Source organism: Dendrobates tinctorius, unplaced genomic scaffold (genome assembly GCF_039654945.1).
Source record: "Dendrobates tinctorius isolate UK_male_01 unplaced genomic scaffold, ASM3965494v1 ptg000349l, whole genome shotgun sequence".
NCBI lineage: Eukaryota > Metazoa > Chordata > Amphibia > Anura > Dendrobatidae > Dendrobates > Dendrobates tinctorius.
Window position 1 is genome coordinate 34,048 of NW_027362015.1, and position 22,825 is coordinate 56,872.

The following is a 22,825-nucleotide window of genomic DNA, read 5'->3' on the forward strand; positions in this document are numbered from 1 at the left end:
TTCATTGGTTTATGAACTGCGGCTTTATTCCCAGTTTTCGGATGTTCCTCCAGGTGGCCGCATTGTGCACCTACCCAGACCTGCTGGAAAGCGATCACTTCCCAGACGACACCAAGACCAGAGCCCGGGAAATCCTGAAGAACCTGGATAGTGGATCTGTGGGTGAGTGTAGTTGCAAATCTCAGGCTGGAGGATGGGATCCATGAGTCTGACCTGGTCTATCTATATCCACAGGCAGCTATAACCCGGGATACATCACTCAGACGCTGCCACACAAGATCGCCAACTTCATGACGAGGAGAGATAATGGGGTCCCCAGCGACCCCCGAAATATCATAGTATGCTGCGGAGCCTCTGAGGCCATACTGGTGAGTCCAATGTAACAGACGGTCCTCAAACAGACGTTCTCCGTCTCATGGGGGATTCTCCATCAGAAATCCGGCCAAAAATTTCAAAAGGAAAATAAGAGAATAACACTTTGTACATTTCACTGCTTTGCACTGTGGAAGGCGAAATTCAATGGGGAGTACTAAATTATATGCACCGAATGTCCAACTGTGGGGCTGTATGTGGAGAGACAGGACAAAAGCTTAGAACTAGGATGAATACTCATAGCCACACAATAAAAGGTCGGATCCACCTGTGGCCAAAGATTTCTGTAGCCTCGATCACAGCGACATGGGGCTTCACAACCCCAGACTGGCTCTCCTGGGGGTGTCACCACCTCAGACCAGACCTTGTGGGGGCATCACAACCCCTTACCAGACCTTGTGGGTCTCCACCACCATAGACCAGACCTCATGGGGTGTCACCACCTGAGACCAGACCTTGTGGGGGTGTCACAACCCCGATCAGACTTTGTGGGACATCACCACCTCAGACCAGACCTAGTGGAGCATCACAACCCCTGGCCAGTCTTAGTGGGGGCATCACAACCTTGGACCAGACCTTGTGGAGTGTCACAACCCCTGACCAGACCTCGTGGGGGCATCACAACCCCTGACCAGACCTCGAGTGGGATCACAACCCCTGACCAGACCTTTTGGGGTTGCATCACAACCCCTGACCAGACCTCGTAGGGCATCAGTACCCCGGACCGGACCTCATAGGGTGCCACAACCCCTGACCAGACCTTGTAGGGCATCAGTACACCGAACCAGACCTCATGGAATGCCACAACCCCTGACCAGACCTTGTGGGGCATCATAACCCCTGACCAGACCTCATGAGGGCGTCACAACCCCGGATGAGACCTCGTGGGATGTCCTGCCCCGTACCAGACCTCATTGGGGCTGCACAACTCTGGATCGTACATCGTAGGGTGTCACAACCCCTGACCAGACTTGGTGGAGCATCAGATGAAAGATAAGATGTAACAGCAGAATAATGAGTGCAGCTCTGGAGGTGACTGGAAGATGAGACATGATGTAACAGCAGAATAGAGAGTGCAGCTCTGGAGGTGACCACAGGATAAGACATAATATAGCAGCAGAATGAGTGTAGCTCTGGAGGTGACTATAGGATAAGACATGATGTAGGAGCAGAATAGTGAGTGCAGCTCTGGAAGTGACCGGAGGACAAGACACAATGTAACAGCAAAATAGTAAATGTAGCTCTGGAGGTGACTGGAGGATAAGACATAATGTAACAGCAGAATAGTGAATACAGCTCTGGAGGTGACTGGAGGATGAGACACGATGTAACAGCAGAATAGTGACTGCAGTTCTGGAGGTGACCACAGGATAAGACATAATGTAACAGCAGAATAGTGAGTACAGCTCTGGAGGATAAGACATGATGCAACAGCAGAATAGTGAGTGCAGCTCTGGAGGTAACTGGAGGTTGAGACACGATGTAACAACAGAATTGAGAGTGCAGCTCTCGAGGTGACTGGAGGATAAGACACAATGTAACAGCAGAATAGTGAGTGCAGCTCTAGAGGTGACTGGAGGATGAGACACGATGTAACAGCAGAATAATGAGTGCAGCTCTGGAGGTGACTGGAGGGTAAGACACGATGTAACAGCAACACTCGCATTCAAATCAGCTCTCACCTCTGCTCTACAGGCCTACTTTACATCCCTCATATCTTCCTTAGCCCACAACCCCAAACAGTCGTTGAACACTTTTAACTTCCTCCTCCGCCCACCACTGCCACCTCCGACTTTCCTCATCTCAGCCAAGGATTTTGCCATGTACCGTCACACTTGGCGACGCACTAGCGATCCCGACAACGATGTGACCTGGTAGGGATCTGGTGAGATGTCAAACAGTCAGATCTCAACAGCGACGCAGCAACGATGCGGAGCGATAGGACGGTCGTTGGGACCCTGTCTCTCAGACCTGTAGTATTGAGGACAATATTCTAATTTCAAGACTCCTTGTTCCTGATGATCTCTCAAGAAATGATAATTCACATCAATATGCTTGGCTCTTGGATTGACTCTTTCCACCTGAGCAAGAACAAGACATCCTTGTTTGTCCTCTTTCAATTTTGTCGGTTCCAACTGTGGTTGTCCTAAGTCTGTCAACAATTGTCTTAACCCACAGAACTTCTTGTCTTGCATGTGCTGCGGCAACATACTCTGCTTCTGTTGAAGACAGTAGACAGTGTCACAATTGACTGTTTCTTACTTGTGCTTGTCTTGTATGAGAGACGTTTTAACATAGTAACATAGTTATTAAGGTTGATGGGAGACTTTAAGTCCATCTAGTTCACCCTATATCTTATCCTAACTTGCCCTAACGTGTTGATCCAGAGGAAGGCAAAAAAAACCCATGTGGCAAACAGTAAGCTCCACATTGGGGAACAAAATCCCTTCCCGACTCCACATTCGGCAATCAGACTAGCTCCCTGGATCAACGCAATATTAAGGAGACTAGTGTATATACCCTGTAATATTATACTTTTCAAGAAAGGCACCCAGTCCCTTCTTACATTTTAGTAGGGAATCACTCATTACAACATCATATGGCAGAGAGTTCCATAGTCTCACTGCTCTTACAGTAAAGAATCCGCATCTGTGAGTATGCTTAAACCTTCTTTCCTCCAGACGTAGAGGATGCCCCCTTGTCCCCGTCACAGGTCTAAGAGTAAAAAGATCATTAGAAAGGTATTTGTATTGTCCCCGCATATATTTATACATTGTAATAAGATCACCCCGAAGCCTTCGATTCTCCAAACTAAATAACCCCAAGTGTAATAACCTGTCTTGGTATTGCAGACCCCCCAGTTCCCTAATAACCTTGGTCGCTCTTCTCTGCACCCGCTCCAGTTCAGCTATGTCTTTCTTATACACCGGAGACCAGAACTGTACACAGTATTCTAAGTGTGGTCGCACTAGTGACTTATATAGAGGTAACAATATGTTCTCCTCATGAGCATCTATGCCTCTTTTAATGCATCCCATTATTCTATTTGCCTTTGCAGCAGCTGCCTGACACTGGCCACTAAATGTGAGTTTGTCGTCCTCCCATACACCCAGGTCTTTGTCAGTGACAGTTTTGCCCAGTGTTTTACAATTAAACACATAAGTATACATCTTGTTTGTTCTACCCAAGTGCATGACCTTACTTTTATCCCCATTAAAGCTCATTTGCCATTTATCAGCCCAAGCTTCTAGTTTACATAAATCCTCCAGTAATATAAAATTGTCCTCCTCTGTATTGATTACCCTGCAGAGTTTAGTGTCATCTGCAAATATTGAAATTCTACTCTGTATGCCCCCTACAAGATCTAAATATGTTAAAAAGAAGCGTGCCCAATACTGACCCCTGTGGTACCCAATACTGACCCCTGTGATACCCAATACTGACCCCTGCGGTACCCAATACTGACCCCTGTGGTACCCCACTGCTAACCGTGACCCAGTCCGAGTGTGCTCCATTAATAACCACCTTTTGTTTCCTATCCCTGAGCCAGCTCTTAACCCACTTACATATATTTTCCCCTATCCCCATTGTTCTCATTTTATGTATCAACCTTTTGTGTGGTACCGTATCAAAAGCTTTTGAAAAGTCCATGTACACCACATCCACTGTGTTCCCTTGGTCCAGTCCGGAACTTACCTCTTCATAAAAGCTTATCAGATTAGTCTGACAGGGACGGTCCCTTGTGAACCCATGTTGATATTGGGTCATGAGGTTATTCTTCTCCAGATACTCCAGTATAGTATCTCTTAGAAAACCCTCCAGGATTTTACCCACAGTTGAGGTTAAACTTACTGGCCTATAATTTCCAAGTTCAGTTTTTGTCACCTTTATGAATATTGGCACCACATTTGTTATACGCCAGTCCTGTGGTACAGACCCTGTTATTATGGAATCTTTAAAGATTCAAAATAATGGTCTATCTATGACTGTGCTTAATTCCTGCAGTACTCAGGGGTGTATCCCATCCGGGCCTGGGGATTTATCAATTTTACTGATTTTTAGACGCCGCCGTACTTCCTGCTGGGTTAAACAGGTGACATTTGGTGGTTTACCTTTGTTCTCTCCCATTGAACGTCTTGGTTCTGTGTCTGTTTGTAGTTGTATTTCTTCATTTTCAGTATTCTGTTCTTCATCAATTTCAACTACTTTCTCATCAGATACCTCTTCAGCTATGTCACTGCTGTTTTTCTCATTTTTTGTTTCCAGTGAAATCATAGTGTCTTCATTTAGCTCCTCAATGAATGTCACATTGTTACTCACCGTGACTCTGTCTGTTTTGGGATCTAGGATTCTGTATCCCTTGCAATTCTCACTATATCCAACAAATATTCCCTCCATGGATCTGTTTTGAAGTTTGGAACGTTTTTCTGTTGGAATGAATACAAAAACTTTACATCCAAACACTTTTAAATGACTGACACTTGGTTTCATGCCTTGCCACAGTTCATATGGAGTTTTCTTCAGTTTTATGGAAAAAAGTCTGTTCTGTAGATATGTAGCTGTCAGTGCTGCCTCACCCCAATATTTCTCTGGGATTTTGGAATCTGTCAGCATACATCTCCTCATTTCTGTCAGAGTTCTGTTTTTCCTTTCTGCTACTCCATGTTGTTCAGGTGTGTACGGAACAGTCTTTTGATGTTCTATACCATTCTGTCAGTAGTTTTCTATTTTGTGACCTGTAAATTCACCTCAATTATCACTTCTGATGACAATTGGCTTCCTTTGAAATTTGTTACTCGACCTTGTTACGTAGTCTACAAGTTTATCAATAACTTCACTTTTGTTTTTAATTAAGTGTGTGACTGTGTATCTTGAGTAAAGAGAAAATGGAGGAGGAGCAGCATCCGTTCCAGGTGAAAAAATTCTAGCTTTATTCTGCCATCAATAGATACAACGTTTCGACAGAACCTGGTCTTTATCAAGTACAACAAATAACAAATGGAGCGACCATATATGGCGTGGACGAACCAATCACCATCAAGTAAACGCCCCTCAGTCAAAGATACATATATAGCCATTCATGTAAAACATCAGATATGTAAAATAATCAATGCATTATACAAAACACAATGTGCAATCATATCATCATATAGTTCCAAAAAATCACATCAACAAAGGACAAAAAATATTTGTAAACAAACCCAAAAGACAATTGCCCAATCGCTAAATAGCATAATAGTTGCTATGGTGATGAATCACCAATCACTATCCCCCTAACATGGCCCACTTCCTCAGACCAATAAAAGCGCTGTATAGCGTTAGCGCCAAAAATCTAGCCAATTACAGCAATCCATACAGATAGAATGAAGCGGAATAGCTGCCATGAATACCCGTATAATGGCTAACAGATAGCTTACACTGGCGCTGCACAGCCGCAGGAAAGGCCGAGAACGGGCGAAATCTCGCGATGCATCCATGTCAGGAACACCGCGCAAGCGCGGTGTCACAGACAGGTCGGCAACAGCAAGAGCCCGCCCCGCTCCGCCCACCAACAGTCGCGCATGCGCACAGGCCCCTATCCAGTCCGTGAGCCATTGCTATGGCTCAAACACATCAGCCAAGCTGAGGGCGCCAATCAGAGAAAGGAGGACGTCACATGACAGGTCACATGGCCCGCCATGTAAGCAGACCTACATCCCCGACAAACCGCCCACAGATCACGCCAAAATGCTGAGTCAAAAGCTAAATATAACCAAATCCATGGCAATATATTGGCAGCAATCACATTATATATAATAACAATGTAAAAACAAATATCAGAAATGGAATGCTTGACAACCTTTATTACATAGCAATAACAACAGTAATAGCACATAGGGAAGGACAGAGGGCACAGGGATCGGACAGCAGAACCACATCACAGATACAAAAGAGTGCCTTCAGGACTGTTCAGTCCCTATGTCCTCCAATCCTTCCCCAAACGCCACCTAGAGCAAAAAAACAAACAAAAGTTAAAACAATAAAAAAAATGTTCACTATATACACTTGACAATAGAGGAGGATGTCAACATAAATAAGGGTTCGGAGGGATTTACCGGGTACATATATGCAAATTACAATCCACATTCAAACCCCTCGGTTGTAGTGTATCTAAGGTAGATATCCACCTTAATCCACCTTTTTTAGGGAAAGAAAAGATGGACAAATATGCAACAAAAGGAGGTCCCGTCCTGGGGGGAGGAAACATAGGAGGAAGAGGAACACAGGTGTCTGTACGCAACATGGAGGTGAAGAAGAAGGGCTTGTGAGACATCAAAGTCTGGTGGTAAATATATCCTCATATGTATTATCTGATATTGAGGTCAATTTGTTGTCCAAAGGTTTGACATTTTGCCCTACGAACTCACCGGACTGGTTTGAAATCGAGTGTGATCTTTTTGCTTTTTTTAGGAGATTGAGGTTGACTACCAATTTCTCTGATAAACAGGGGACATTTTCCATGTCTGATGATGTGATCTCTGGTGGTTTCACCTTACAGGGTGTTGGTTTGTATAACAAAAGCAATTTTCAGCCTCCTGTCAAAATTAATTTTGTTGAAGCCTATATTCAACTGGTGGAAAAGGATTTTCTTCAGTTGAAGAAGGAGTCTCATAGATCTAGAGGGGGAAACCTCAACAGTGCTGAGAGACAGGCTTTAACACAATCGTCCAAAAATTCTGCCATTACTATTAAGAGTGCAGACAAAGGTGGGGCTGTGCTGATAATGGATACCACCAAATATAAGGCAGAGATTGTACGCCAGTTAACAGATACGGCTGTTTATACAAAATTACCTTGTGATCTTACTATGCAATTTTCAAATGAGCTGCGGCTCTTGATCAGTGAGCCCTTGTATAATGGACTCATTGATCAAAAACGTTTTGATTTTTTGATGATTGAAAACCCTGTGACACCACTTTTATACACCTTGCCAAAGATCCACAAGGATCTATTGAACCCTCCTGGACGCCCTATAGTGTCAGGGAGGGGTTCAATTTTCAGTAATACGTCCATTTTTTTGGATAGGGTTTTAAGACAGTTTGCCACGTCTGCAAGATCGTATATTGTGGACACCAATGATTTTTGGGTAAAATTAGTGAGTGTAAAGTGACTTCTGACACGGTGTTGGCTTCTTTTGATGTGGTCTCCCTATATACATCCATCGAACATGATAGGGGATTACATGCCATTGATGTGGTGCTGTCAAGCTCTGACATGGCTTCCGGTTGTGCACAGCTGGTCCTCTCCCTGCTAGGCTTCATCCTCAGGAAGAATTATTTTCTCTTTGGGGATGATTATTACCTGCAGGTGAGGGGTACCGCCATGGGGTCTAATGTGGCCTACATCAACGACATTTTTTGTATCTGGGATGGCAGTTGTGATGACTTGCTGAGGTTTCAGGATGAATTAAATAACATATTCCCTGAATTGAAATTTACTTTGACGCATTCTTATGATCGAGTTCAATTTCTTGATGCCATGGTGTATAAGCAAGATGGTGTCTTATGCACTGATTTTTTTGTTAAGGAAACAGACAGGAATAGTCTTCTCCTTTACAATAGTAATCATCCAAGGAGGATGGTTCAATCATTACCTTGGAGTCAGATGTTGCGGGTTAGGAGAATTGTGAAAGATGAGGCTTTAATGGATTCAAGACTTGACAAATTTGTTAAGAGGGTTTGCCCGATTAGGGATGTGAAACGATATAAAGAAAAAGCTTTGATTTTGACACCTGATGAGATTGGTCACAAACGCGATATAGGGACCTCCAAACGTGTTCCATTTGTAACTACTTTTTGTCTGGTGAGTAACAGAATTGGGGGGATCTTAAATAGAGGCTGGAGCCTCTTTCAAAAGGGTTTACCACAGATCAGTGAATTTACCAGTAGACCAACGCTGCATGCATATCCACTGGGACTAATGGTGTGGTGCAGCAAAGATGGTGTAGCTCCCCACAGGTGGAGCTGTAGTCCCAGGGCAGTGTAGGTGCAATGAATGAGTAGAGGCGCAGAATGGTATAGATGCTGGTACCCAGATGTAGCGGTGCTGAAGGTGTTAGCGGCGAATGAATGGAGGACACCAGGGCTTGCAGTTTCAAAGCTTTACTCACAGTTCGTGGTACCCACTGGTGCCTGCCTCCGTGCCGTGTCCTCCGGGGTAGAGACTCAATCAACCTCCCGGGCAAGTCAGGATTCTCCTCTCCAACACTCCGCCAACATGTACCTTTCCTGAACGACTCCTCTATTGCGCCTTTTAGTGTGAAGAACTCCAGTACCGTGGTTACTCTGAAGTACCTCCTGTCAGATGTTCCTAGAACCTTACTTGTATGACAGACAGCTGTAGCCCGATCAGGGACCTCCTGGATGCCGTCTCTCTATCCGTGTTGCTTTTGTGTCCCAAGTCTCAAATGGGAGTAGTGCATTTACAGCCAACTACTCCACTGGTGTCTGCTGCAGAACCATAAGAGTCCATACAACCTCGGGGACCGGGCCCCTGCCTTGCGGTGAGAACCTATAGGCAGGGTTCTTCCAACCCACAACTCCTCTCTGTTCTCCTACTCCTTCGTTCTGCGCTGTTCCTTCTCTCTCTTATGGAAGCTTAGGTTGCAGTTCTATGTCTTTCTCCTTCTCTTCTCTTTCCCGTGCCAGCTGGCTCAGGTCACTGAAGCAGCTGCAGCACTCTTTCTAAACTGAACTCAAGCTGAACTCAAAACTAACTTCAGAACTGAACTCCTCTCGCCTGACCTCCTGTCAGACTGACCTACAATTCTAAACCTTCCCACTCTTTTATATGGATCTCCACTCCACCCACCTCCCAGCACATCTTGTGTTACGAAGCAAGGAATCACCAGAGGTGCTCTGCTACCCTCTAAGCATGAGCCGCAATGTGGTCAGTGCTGAACTATCCTGTGTGTAGGATGCAGGTGTGGAGTGTGGAAAGGAGTTCCCAACTTACCTAGGCGGTGGGGCACTACACCATAGGAGAAGGTGCAGTACCTCTGTGGCGACTGAGCCTCAGGGGCGCCACATAAACACTTTTTTGATTGCAAACATTCAGTCAACCAATTGCGGTTTAGAGTGATTGATGGAGTCCCAATGATGAGGCGTGGTGGGGATAGGGTTAAACTTTTGAAGAAGAAGGAGTTAAGGTGGATATCTACCTTAGATACATTAAAACCGAGGGGTTTGAATGTGGATTGTAATTTGCATATATGTACCCGGTAAATCCCTCCGAACCTCTCTTTATGTTGACAGCCTCCTCTATTGTCAAGTGCATATAGTGAACATTTTCTTTATTGTTTTAACTTTTGTTTGTTTTTTGTGCTCTAGGTGGCCTTTGGGGAAGGATTGGAGGACATAGGGACTGAACAGTCCTGAAGGCACTCTTTTGTATCTGTGATGTGGTTCTGCTGTCCGATCCCTGTGCCCTCTGTCCTTCCCTATGTGCTATTACTGTTGCTATTGCTATGTAATAAAGGTTGTCAAGCATTCCATTTCTGATATTTTTTTTACATTGTTATTATATATAATGTGATTGCTGCCAATATATTGCCATGGATTTGGTTATATTTAGCTTTTGACTCAGCATTTTGGCGTGATCTGTGGGCGGTTTGTCGGGGATGTAGGTCTGTTTACATGGCGGGCCATGTGACCTGTCATGTGACGTCCTCGTTTCTCTGATTGGCGCCCTCAGCTTGGCTGATGTGTTTGAGCCATAGCAATGGCTCACGGACTGGATAGGGGCCTGTGCGCATGCGCGACTGTTGGTGGGCGGAGCGGGGCGGGCTCTTGCTGTTGCCGTCCTGTCTGTGACACCACGCTTGCGCAGTGTTCCTGACATGGATGCATCGTGAGATTTCGCCCGTTCTCGGCTTTCCTGCGGCTGCGCAGCGCCAGTGTAAGCTATCTGTTAGCCGTTATACGGGTATTCATGGCAGCTATTCCGCTTCATTCTATCTGTATGGATTGCAGTAATTGGCTAGATTTTTGGCGCTAACACTATACAGCGCTTTTATTGGTCTGAGGAAGTGGGCCATGTTAGGGGGATAGTGATTGGTGATTCATCACCATAGTAACTATTATGCTGTTTAGCGATTGGGCAATTGTCTTTTGGGCTTTGTTTACAAATATTTTTTGTCCTTTGTTGATGTGATTTTTTGGAAATATATGATGATATGATTGCACGTTGTGTTTTGTATAATGCATTGATTATTTTACATATATAGCCATTCATGTAAAACATCAGATATGTATCTTTGACTGAGGGGCGTTTATTTGATGGTGATTGGTTCGTCCACACCATATATGGTCGCTCCATTTGTTATTTGTTGTGCTTGATAAAGACCAGGTTCTGGTCGAAACGTTGTATCTATTGATGGCAGAATAAAGCTAGAATTTTTTCACCTGTAACGGATGCTGCTCCTCCTTCATGTTCTCTTTATGCTGTTGATCCTGTTTGGTTCTGGGATCCTTGGAGCGTGCATTCTACAAGTCTGTGTGCTGTCCGCTGTACTCTTCTTTTTCACTGTGTATCTTGCGTAGTCATCTATAAAAGTCACTATGTATCTATTTCCTCGTGATGTAGTCACTTTCATAGGTCCACATATGTCAGTATGCACCAAATCAAGTGGTCTTTTGCTTTCCATCTCACTTTCTTTTGGAATAGATATTATTGTGGCTTTAGATTTTACTCAACATTTACATCTTATTGTAATTGAACAATCTAATATCTTTAGATCTTTTGTCAATTCTTTTCTTTGTAGTTCCCTTATACTGTCAGGGTGTCGGTGTCCTAGACGTCTATGCCACACATGAATACAGTTCTTGTGATCATGTGTACATACCTTCATCTGTTCCTTTGGTGTGTCAAGATGATATAATTGTCCAACTGCCTTGACATTGGTTATCACCTTGTTTCCTGCTAGAATTGCACACTCATTGTCTTTAAATTTTACAGTAAGTCCTTTGGCTGTTAAACGCTTCACAGATAACAATCCGCCTTCCAATTTTGGAACATACAACACATCCTGTACAAGTATCTTTGAATCTTGTCAGAACTTGTTTGAACAGTTTAGCATACCTTGTCCTATACCTTCTGTGGTTGTTTTGCTTCCATCTGCAAGATAAATGGCTTCTTTCCTATCTAACTCAAGATCAGTGAAGAAATTCTTGTCACTTGTCATTAGAGTTGAGCGATACTGTCCGATACTTCAAAATATCGGATCGGAATGGATCGGCCGATCTTTAAAAAAAAGTATCGGTATCGCCGATGCCGATACCGGAAGTCCCATTCAAGTCTATGAGACTTCCGGTATCGGAATTGGAAAAACCCTTTCCTGCCCTTGTACAGCCTCTCGGGGGTCTGTACGGGCCTTCCGGGGGTCTCTGCTGGCCTGCCGGGGGGCTGTGCCGGCCTGCCGGTGGGCTGTGCGGACTGCCCGGGGTCTGTACCGGCCTGCCGGGGGGCTGTGCCAGCCTGCCGGTGGTCTGTGCACCCTGTGGGGGTCTGTACCGGCCTGCCGGGGGGCTGTGCACCCTGTGGGGGTCTGTACCGGCCTGCCGGGGAGCTGTGCTGATGTCCGGGAGTCTGTGCAGGCATCGTCCGATGGGACTACAAGTCCCATCTGGCGATGCCTGCTACCATGACAGTGATTGACACATTAGCCAATGATGGGACAGTAGTAGTCCCATCATCCGGCTAATGTGTTAAATGTTAAAAAAAAAAAAATACTACATACATACTACATATATACTACATGCATGCTACATACTACATACATACTACATGCTACATACATACTACATACATACTACATATATACTACATGCATGCTACATACATACTACATGCTACATACATACCACATATATACTACATGCATGCTACATACATACCACATATATACTACATGCATGCTACATACATACTACATATATACTACATGCATGCTACATACATACTACATGCTACATACATACTACATATATACTACATGCATGCTACATACATACTACATGCTACATACATACGACATACATACTACATGCATGCTACATACATACTACATACATACTACATATATACTACATGCATGCTACATACATACTACATGCTACATACATACCACATATATACTACATGCATGCTACATACATACCACATATATACTACATGCATGCTACATACATACTACATATATACTACATGCATGCTACATACATACTACATGCTACATACATACTACATATATACTACATGCATGCTACATACATACTACATGCTACATACATACTACATACATACTACATGCATGCTACATACATACTACATACATACTACATATATACTACATGCATGCTACATACATACTACATGCTACATACATACTACATACATACTACATACATACTACATGCATGCTACATACATACTACATGCTACATACATACCACATATATACTACATGCATGCTACATACATACCACATATATACTACATGCATGCTACATACATACTACATATATACTACATGCATGCTACATACATACTACATGCTACATACATACTACATATATACTACATGCATGCTACATACATACTACATGCTACATACATACTACATACATACTACATGCATGCTACATACATACTACATACATACTACATATATACTACATGCATGCTACATACATACTACATGCTACATACATATTACATATATACTACATGCATGCTACATACATACTACATGCTACATACATACTACATATATACTACATACATACTACATATATACTACATGCATGCTACATACATACTACATGCTACATACATACCACATATATACTACATACATACTACATATATACTACATGCATGCTACATACATACTACATGCTACATACATATTACATATATACTACATGCATGCTACATACATACTACATGCTACATACATACCACATATATACTACATACATACTACATATATACTACATGCATGCTACATACATACTACATGCTACATACATACTACATATATACTACATGCATGCTACATACATACTACATGCTACATACATACCACATATATACTACATGCATGCTACATACATACTACATGCTACATACATACTACATATATACTACATGCATGCTACATACATACCACATATATACTACATACATACTACATATATACTACATGCATGCTACATACATACTACATGCTACATACATACCACATATATACTACATATATACTACATGCATGCTACATACATACTACATGCTACATACATACTACATATATACTACATGCATACCACATATATACTACATGCTACATACATACCACATATATACTACATACATACTACATGCATGCTACATACATACTACATGCTACATACATACTACATACATACTACATACATACTACATATATACTACATACATACTACATACATACTACATGCATGCTACATATATACTACATGCTACATACATGCTACATACATACTACATGCATGCTACATATATACTACATGCTACATACATACTACATACATACTACATGTATGCTACATACAATACATTCATACAATACATACATAGACATACAGTACATATAACATAGAGTAACATACTTACCAATACTTGTCACATTGTTCCCCGAAGCCATTGTCTTTTACGGAATAAATATTAACATAACAAACCACAAAAATACTCACCCATGATCCGAAGCAGTCCACGAGTGTGTCCCATGACGATCTTGGGTAGAGAACTGCAGCATCAGCTGATGCTGCCGCTCTCTACGGGCTGCAGGAATCCAATGACGGAAGGTAGGTATCCTTCCGCACTGTATTCCTCCGCCACTTAAAAAAAAAAAATAGTCCCTAGTCTCACTTTTGACATTGCTGTGTGAGAAAGTTCCCACGCAGCTTTTGCCATAAAGTGAGACTAGGGACTTTTTTTTTTTTTAAGTGGCGGAGGAATACAGTGCGGAAGGATACCTACCTTCCGTCATTGGATTCCTGCAGCCCGTAGAGAGCGGCAGCATCAGCTGATGCTGCAGTTCTCTACCCAAGATCGTCGTGGGACACACTCGTGGACTGCTTCGGATCATGGGTGAGTATTTTTGTGGTTTGTTATGTTAATATTTATTCCGTAAAAGACAATGGCTTCGGGGAACAATGTGACAAGTATTGGTAAGTATGTTACTCTATGTTATATGTACTGTATGTCTATGTATGTATTGTATGAATGTATTGTATGTAGCATGCATGTAGTATGTATGTAGTATGTATGTAGCATGTAGTATATATGTAGCATGCATGTAGTATATATGTAGTATATATGTAGTATGTATGTAGCATGTAGTATGTATGTAGCATGCATGTAGTATATATGTAGTATGTATGTAGCATGTATGTAGTATATATGTGGTATGCATGTAGTATATATGTAGTATGTATGTTGCATGTAGTATGTATGTAGCATGCATGTAGTATATATGTAATATGTATGTAGCATGTAGTATGTATGTAGCATGCATGTAGTATATATGTAGTATGTATGTAGTATGTATGTAGCATGCATGTAGTATGTATGTAGTATGTATGTAGCATGTAGTATGTATGTAGCATGCATGTAGTATATATGTAGTATGTATGTAGCATGTAGCATGCATGTAGTATATATGTGGTATGTATGTAGCATGTAGCATGCATGTAGTATATATGTGGTATGTATGTAGCATGTAGTATGTATGTAGTATGTATGTAGTATGTAGCATGCATGTAGTATATATGTAGTATGTATGTAGCATGCATGTAGTATGTATGTAGTATTTTTTTTTTTTTTTGTAACATTTAACACATTAGCCGGATGATGGGACTACTACTGTCCCATCATTGGCTAATGTGTCAATCACTGTCATGGTAGCAGGCATCGCCAGATGGGACTTGTAGTCCCATCGGACGATGCCTGCACAGACCCCCGGACATCAGCACATCCCCCCGGCAGGCCGGTACAGACCCCCACAGGGTGCACAGACCACCGGCAGGCCGGCACAGCCCCCCGGCAGGCCGGTACAGACCCCCACAGGGTGCACAGACCACCGGCAGGCCGGCACAGCCCACCGGCAGGCCGGTACAGACCCCGGGCAGTCCACACAGCCCCCCGGCAGGCCGGCACAGCCCCCCGGCAGGCCGGCAGAGACCCCCGGAAGGCCCGAAATGACGGCGCATCATGATGACGTCATTTCGTCTGTCAATCAACTTTGAACTTCCGATTCCGATGCCCGATATTGAAAAAATATCGGATGTCGGTATCGGAATTCCGATACAGCAAGTATCGGCCGATACCCGATACTTGCGGTATCGGAATGCTCAACACTACTTGTCATATGACTTGTTGCTCCTGAATCAATAAACCAACCAAGTGATGATTTCTTGTCTGTTACTTTAAATGAGCCATTCCAATTATTCTCACATGAATCGGAAATTGTGTTTTCCACTTTATGTGTATGCTCTTTATGTTGTAATTTTTGTTGTTCTGCTTTCCATATGGAACGGTCTTTCTTTAAATGACCTTTTTTCTTACATCTGAAACATTCTCTTGTCTCTTTATTATAGGGTTTTTTTTAAAATTCTGTAGCTTTAAGAGCGTTTCCACTGTCCTTTTCAGTAGAAGAATCATTTGTCTGTTCTTTTCTTCTCTGATATTGATCTATTAGTCTGGTTTTCACAAATTCTAATGTGATGTCTTTTCCAGGTCTTGTCTCTAGTGCATTTATTAAAGCTGGATACGAATCTGGTAACCTGCACAATAATATTGCTGCTACATGACTTTCTTTAATGTCTTCACCAATAGACCTTAGCTGTGATATTACTTCCATCATTGAGAATATGTGCTTCTGCATGTCGTCATTTGCACTCAATCTCATACTGTAAAGCTTTCTTAATAGAAATAACTTGTGATTTAAACTGGATCTTTCATGTAATTTTCTTAATGTGTCCCACATTCCTTTCGCTGTATCCTCATTTCTTATGTGTATTAATTGAGCATCATCCACTAGTAAGCTAATGGTGGCTCTAGCTTCTCTATTCTTTCTATCCCATGACTGATTATCTTCATCAGGTCTATCTGTAATAATTACTTTCCATAAAGCATCTTTAGATAACATCTCTACTTTGAATTTCCATAACTGATCATTTTCACTGTTCAGCTTAGCTACTGTGAGTTTCAGCTCAGTGCTGCACATCATTCTTATATAATCTTACTTGTTTTATGAAGATATTCTTCTTTAAAGTTCCTTTATATCCTGTGTGTGGTGATTCTCTGTAATTATCTCCAGTGTGCGGTCATCCAGTTCCTGGAATCATAAATTCCTTTGTCCCTCTGTGTCTGGATTTTTTTCAGCCTCCGTTCACTGGGTTTTATCTTATCTGCTTCTCTGGTATCTGAGGTTATTGCCTGGGGTTTTCAGTGCATCTGGGATTCTGTGTTCTGAGAATCTGTGTTCTGGGTGTCTCTGTTCTGGGCCCATAACCTGTAGCAGAGTGTATCTTCTGATAATGATCACCGGTACACAGGAGAGCGTCACTGAACAAGTTATCTTGAGTAAACATTATTTACTTCATATGGGTAAACATGAGATAAGAATTCAGAAGCACACAGTCCGTGCTGCTGCCATAATACACTCAAAAGCGAAAGTAAAAGTAACAACAACAAGAGAGCTTCCCTCCCCACAATACAGCAAACATTTAACTTCACACTATCGCCATCTGCTGTCAGGCTAGTGTAAAGTCCTCCTTTACATAAACAATAAGTCCATTTCTGCTGCATATGCCAAAATAAGGTTCGTCAGATGCAGGAAACAGCAGGAGGCAGAGAAGGGGTTAACAAAAGTTTACTTAAGCAAATATGGAATATATTAACCCCTTTACCCCCAAGGGTGGTTTGCACGTTAACTCCCGGGCCAATTTTTACAATTCTGACCACTGTCCCTTTATGAGGTAATAACACTGGAACGCTTCCATGGATCCCGGTGACTCTGACATTGTTTTCTCGTGACATATTGTACTTCATGTTACTGGTAAAATTTCATTCATATAACTTGCATTTATTTGTGAAAAAAAACGGAAATTTGGCGAAAATTTTGAAAATTTTCCAATTTTCCAACTTTGAATTTTTATGCTCTTAAATCACAGAGATACGGCACACAAAAAACCTAATAAATAACATTTCCCACGTGTTTACTTTACATCAGCACAATTCTGGAACCAAAATTTTTTTTGTTAGGAAGTTATAAGGATTAAAAGTTGACCAGTGATTTCTCATTTTTACACCATTTTTTTTAGAGACCACATCACATTTGAAGTCACTTTGAGGGGTCTATATGATCGAAAATACCCAAAAGTGATACCATTCTAAAAACTGCACCCCTCACGGTGCTCAAAACCACATTCAAGAAGTTTATTAACCCTTCAGGTGCTTCACAGGAATTTTTTGAATATTTAAAAAAAAAAAATTACTTCAGGTTCAATTTTTTTGGTTGGAACAGCTCCCGACGGCGTCGCAATCCATGAACAAAGTCTCTGGCTCGGCTGCGTAGAAACGAGATGCACTGTCTTGCTGAAGTATCCGGGTACGCTGGTCTTGAGTCCGTTGAACTTGGGTCCGTTGAACTTGGGTCTGTTGAACTTGGGTCCGTTGGAGAGAGAGTACAGTTTGTTCTGTGGGTACTTAGAGTGTGACGCGGTACACTGGGAGCACAACGCTGCACAGGCCGCAGGGGGTGACAGGACCTTGTGCAGGATCACAGCCTGCACTACCCATTACGGGTCTCGTTCGTGGAGGGACACTGGGTAAAGGGAGTAAAAGGCGTACTTTCTGCAAAGCGCTGACGTCGGTGGCAGCAGTTGAGGAGAGGGAGTCAATCTTCGTCCTGCTCTGTAGTTCACTTCCCGCCAAGTCCCTCTCCTTCCCGTGCTCAGCCTCTTTTAAGTCTCCCACGCCCCTTTCTGTCAGGTGCTCGAGCTCTCCCCGCCCAGGCAAGTCACTCCCCTGCAACAGTGATGACGGCCCCGATAGTTTTGGCTCCAGAGTGTATTTCGGACCAATGGCATTGGTCCTGTTCACCCCCTTACAGCCACACACTACAAAAATAAGATAAACAAAACAAGGCAAGTCTCTGTTGTCCGACCACCACAACTCCTTTGTATGCCAGACCAATGCCCTAACCCCAAAACCTCCCTCTCCAAAATCGCTGAAGGAAGCGAATCTCCAAATCACACCTCACGACTTGTGATCTTGACCCCATCCTATCCCCAGGACTAGTTTTAGGCAAAGTGGGGCCCAGGGTAATAGTTTAAAATGGGGCCCCAAATGCTAACATATGTGAGCAGGTTGCAGATGCAGTGATGGACAAGAGACAGAGCAAGGGTTAACATATTTTACTTTAACAAGTATGTACTCCATGCAGGGAGATAAAGAGCTAAACAGGGATAATGGGTAATAAAGGGTATGCGGTTTGGGAAAATGCAGGGGAAAATAATGGCAATGGTTCTTAAGGTATAACTTATCCAATGTGACGACTTCCAGTCTGTAGAGTCCACGAAACAAGCGTTGGCGCCAACAAGTCAGTGCAGGGTTAATCCGATGTAGTCCTGAAGACAACGACGAGCTGAGTCCTCCCAGCGGTGGTGAGTCTCTGAAGCCTTCTGTGGGTTGTCGGAGCCCAGCGTGACCCGACAAATATGCATCGGGAGGGTCAGGGATCAGTTCATGGTCACACGCCTGATCCTTCTTAGGCGACACGCGCGGTACACACGAGCCCGGAGTGTTTGGCACATTGCTTTGCGGGTACCGACGGTTACATGGCACGTCTCCGTTCACAGTCCCTGGGGGCAGCAGCAGGGATGTTGGAGCGTGGGCCTACACTGCTACTGTGAGGGAGCACCAGGGCCGTAGTCGTGGCTGAGAGTGTGTATTAACACGCCCTGGTCTCTCGTGACATGAATATAGTTAATGTCCCCTCTGCAGCATACCTTCTGCTTCACCTTCTGCGCCGTCAGGCTGGCTGAAGTTTCACTGCTGCTGTTGTTGCATATAGAGAAACAGTCCATTTCAAACTTAAATCGTACAACTTTACTTTCTTGTTTTTGCAGCACATCCTTTTTAGATACACCATCAGCATAGAGTTCCCTACAGTCCACATTCTCTACTTTCCCTGCACTTCCTTCTATGTCCCTCAGTACATGCCCAGGTCGTACCACCGCTTTTAGTAATGCAGCGTCCTCCCTGCTCATACTCACTGCGCTTGGGGGTTCCCTCGTCCGTTTCGCCTCGGATCTGAGGCTATCAGCCCATGCGATGATCTGCCACATGATAAGCGACCTGCGTCCCTGTACTGCTTGGGACTTCTTCTCTTGCTTCTACTCCACACTGCTGTTACACTGCTGCTTCAGCTGAACTTCTGTCCATCCGGACTCTGGATGGCTGGGTACTCTGCTTTAACGTTGCGGAGCTATCCACCCTACACGGGCATCTGGATCGTACTGGCTACTGACAGGAAAACTTTTCCCTCTTAACCATGCCTAGCTCCTCCTAAACAACTATATACAGAGCTACTGCTACAAAGTTACACTGTGCCCCCTCTAGTGGCTAAACTGGGGTACTGCTCTTGCCCTATCTTTACATACAAAATACATAACACATAGCAGAATTACAAATATATATATAGCAGCATAACCTTAGACACGGCTTTAAGGGGGTAGTACGTGGAACATTTTCTGTACCCCCTTACACTATGGTGCTCTGGGGCGGAGCACTCACCTTCCCCTGCTGCACGCTGTCAGTTCCCACCAAGTCTCCCTGTTTCCGCGCACGCTTTTGCTTTTTAGCCTCAGACACGCCCCCTGCTGCCAAGTGCAAAGGTTGGTCCAGTTCTTTAAGCTTTCCCCCAGACAACAGATGAGACAGCCCCTACAGTTCCGGACCCGGTGCAAGAAAGGTACCCCTAGCCCGGTCCTTCTGCTTACATACATGCGCTGAGTTCAGGCTGCTAAACGAGTGTGATCGACAATCATGAAGTCGTTCGGCGCTTGTTTCCCTGCCTCTTTCCACTGGCTGAGGAATAATGATGCAGACAGAACAATTACTAACAGATCACTAATAGATCCCCATGCGGTATCATGTTATCAGAAGGACACCTACAGTTTACACTGGAGATGTGCTGCAGACAACATTGATTTTCGTTCCGGCATAAACAATCCAATCACTTGATGAATATGCAGCATTTTGCTTGTTTAGTATAATACACCCCATAGTCCTCCATATAGTATAATGTGCACCACAGTCCTCCATATTGTAAGATGCACTCCCCATAGTCCTCCATATAGTATAATACACTCCCCATAGTCCTCCATATAGTATAATACAATCCCTATAGTCCTCCATATATTAAAATACACTCCTCATAATCCTCCATATATTAAAATACACTGCTCAGTCTTCTATATAGTATAATACACTCCTCATAGTGCTCCATATAGTATAATGCATTGCCATAGTCATCCATGTAGTACAATTCACTTCCCATAGTATAATGTATAGTTCTTCATATAGTATAATTTATTCCCCATAGTCCTCGATACAGTATAATGCAGACCACATATAGTATAATGCAACCACCTCACAGAATATAATGTAGCCCCCTCAGAGTATAATGCAGCCCCTCCATACAATATAATGTAACCCCCCGATAGAATATAATGCAGCCCCCTCATACAGTATAATGCAGCCCCTCCATAGAATATATGGTAGCCCCCTCATAGATTATAATGCAGCCCCCTATAGAATATAATGCAGCCCCTCCATAAACTATAATGCAGCCCCCTTACAGCTCTGGCAAAAATTAATGGGCACTGCAAAATTTTCAGTCTGTCTGATTTTTCTCTTTATATTTTTGAGTAAAATGTAAATTGTTCTTTTATTCTATAAACTCCTGACAACATGTCTCCGAATTTCCAAGCACTAAATTTTGTATTTATTTTCAGAAAATGAGAAATGGTCAAAATAACAAAAAAAAGTGCAGACCTCAAATAATGCTAAGAAAACAAGGTCATAATCATTTAGAAACAACAATACTAATGTTTTACCTCAGGAAGAGTTCAGATATTCTGTGGAATCCCCATGATTGTTAATCCCAGCTTTCCTGCGTCTTGGCTGCTTTCCACCAGTCTGCTTCTGGGTGACCTTATGCCGCTCCTGGGACACATATGTAAGCAGTTCGTCTTTGTCTGATGGCTTGTGACTCTCCACCTTCCTCCTGATTACATTCCAGAGGTTCTCAGTGGGGTTCAGGTCTGGAGATTGGGCGGCCATGACAGGGATTTCATGTGGTGGTCCTTCATCCACACATTGATGACCTAGCTGGGTGGCATGGCTCATTGTCCTCAGAGTTGGGGAACATTGCCTGAGCAGAAGGAATCCGCTGTTTCTCCAGGATAACCTTGTATGCGGCTTGATTCATATGTCCTTCACAAAGATTAACTTGCCCAATTCCAGCCTTGCCGAAGCATCCCCAGATCATCACCGATCCTCCACCAAATTTCACAGTGGGTGCAAGACACTGTGGCTTGTACGCCTCTCCAGGTCTCCGTCTAACCATTAGACAACCAGGTGTTGGGCAAAGCTGAAAATTAGACTCATCAGAGAAGATTACCTTACTCCAGTCCTCTAGGGTCCAATCCTTATGGTCTCTGGTAAACTTCAGCCTGGCTCTCCTCTGCTTCTCAGTGATGAAAGGCTTTTTTCTAGCATTACATGACTTGAGCCCTGCCTCTAGGAGCCGGATACGAACTGTTCTTGCCGTGGACTTCACCCCAGCTGCCATTTGCCTATTGTAGGTCACTTGATGTCATCCTGTGGTTGCTGAGTGACATTTGAATAAGATGATGGTCATCCCGGTCAGTTGAGAGTTGTTTTCACCCTCTGCCGGTCTGTAGCTTTGTTGTCCCTAATGTCTGCTGCTTGACCTTGTTGTAATAGACTGCCGTCTTAGAAATTTTAAGGATGGAGGCAACATGCTGCTCACTGTATCCCTCTGCTAGTAAAGCCAGAATTGAGCCCTTCTTTTCCTCACTCAAGACTTTTCTTTTCATCTCCTTTGGCATAGTTAAAAGCTATTTTTTCATTCCTATCACTTTTGGGATATTACTAGCTCTTGTTTTGCCATCCAGCTTGTCCTATTGCAGGAGGATTGTGAACCCCACAGCAGGGTTTTTTATACTTTCCTTCGTTAAATAAGATTTGGTTCAGGTGATCACCTAATCAGAAGCACAATAAGTAGAATGAGGTGTCCTCTGGTGGGAATTCAGCTGACACTGGAATGGAATGGCGGCCA

At 43.3% G+C, this 22,825-nt stretch overlaps 1 protein-coding gene across 1 annotated transcript in view; it reads left to right on the forward strand.

Moving 5' to 3' along the window:
• The window catches only part of LOC141075034 (alanine aminotransferase 2-like), a 139,901-nt gene that overhangs the window by 21,503 nt on the left and 95,573 nt on the right, over positions 1-22,825 (forward strand). Inside the window, exons 3-4 of the mRNA XM_073562369.1 lie at positions 54-162; positions 235-368. Of these exons, the coding sequence (XP_073418470.1) occupies positions 54-162; positions 235-368 (243 nt within the window). The remainder of the gene's footprint in view (positions 1-53; positions 163-234; positions 369-22,825) is intronic.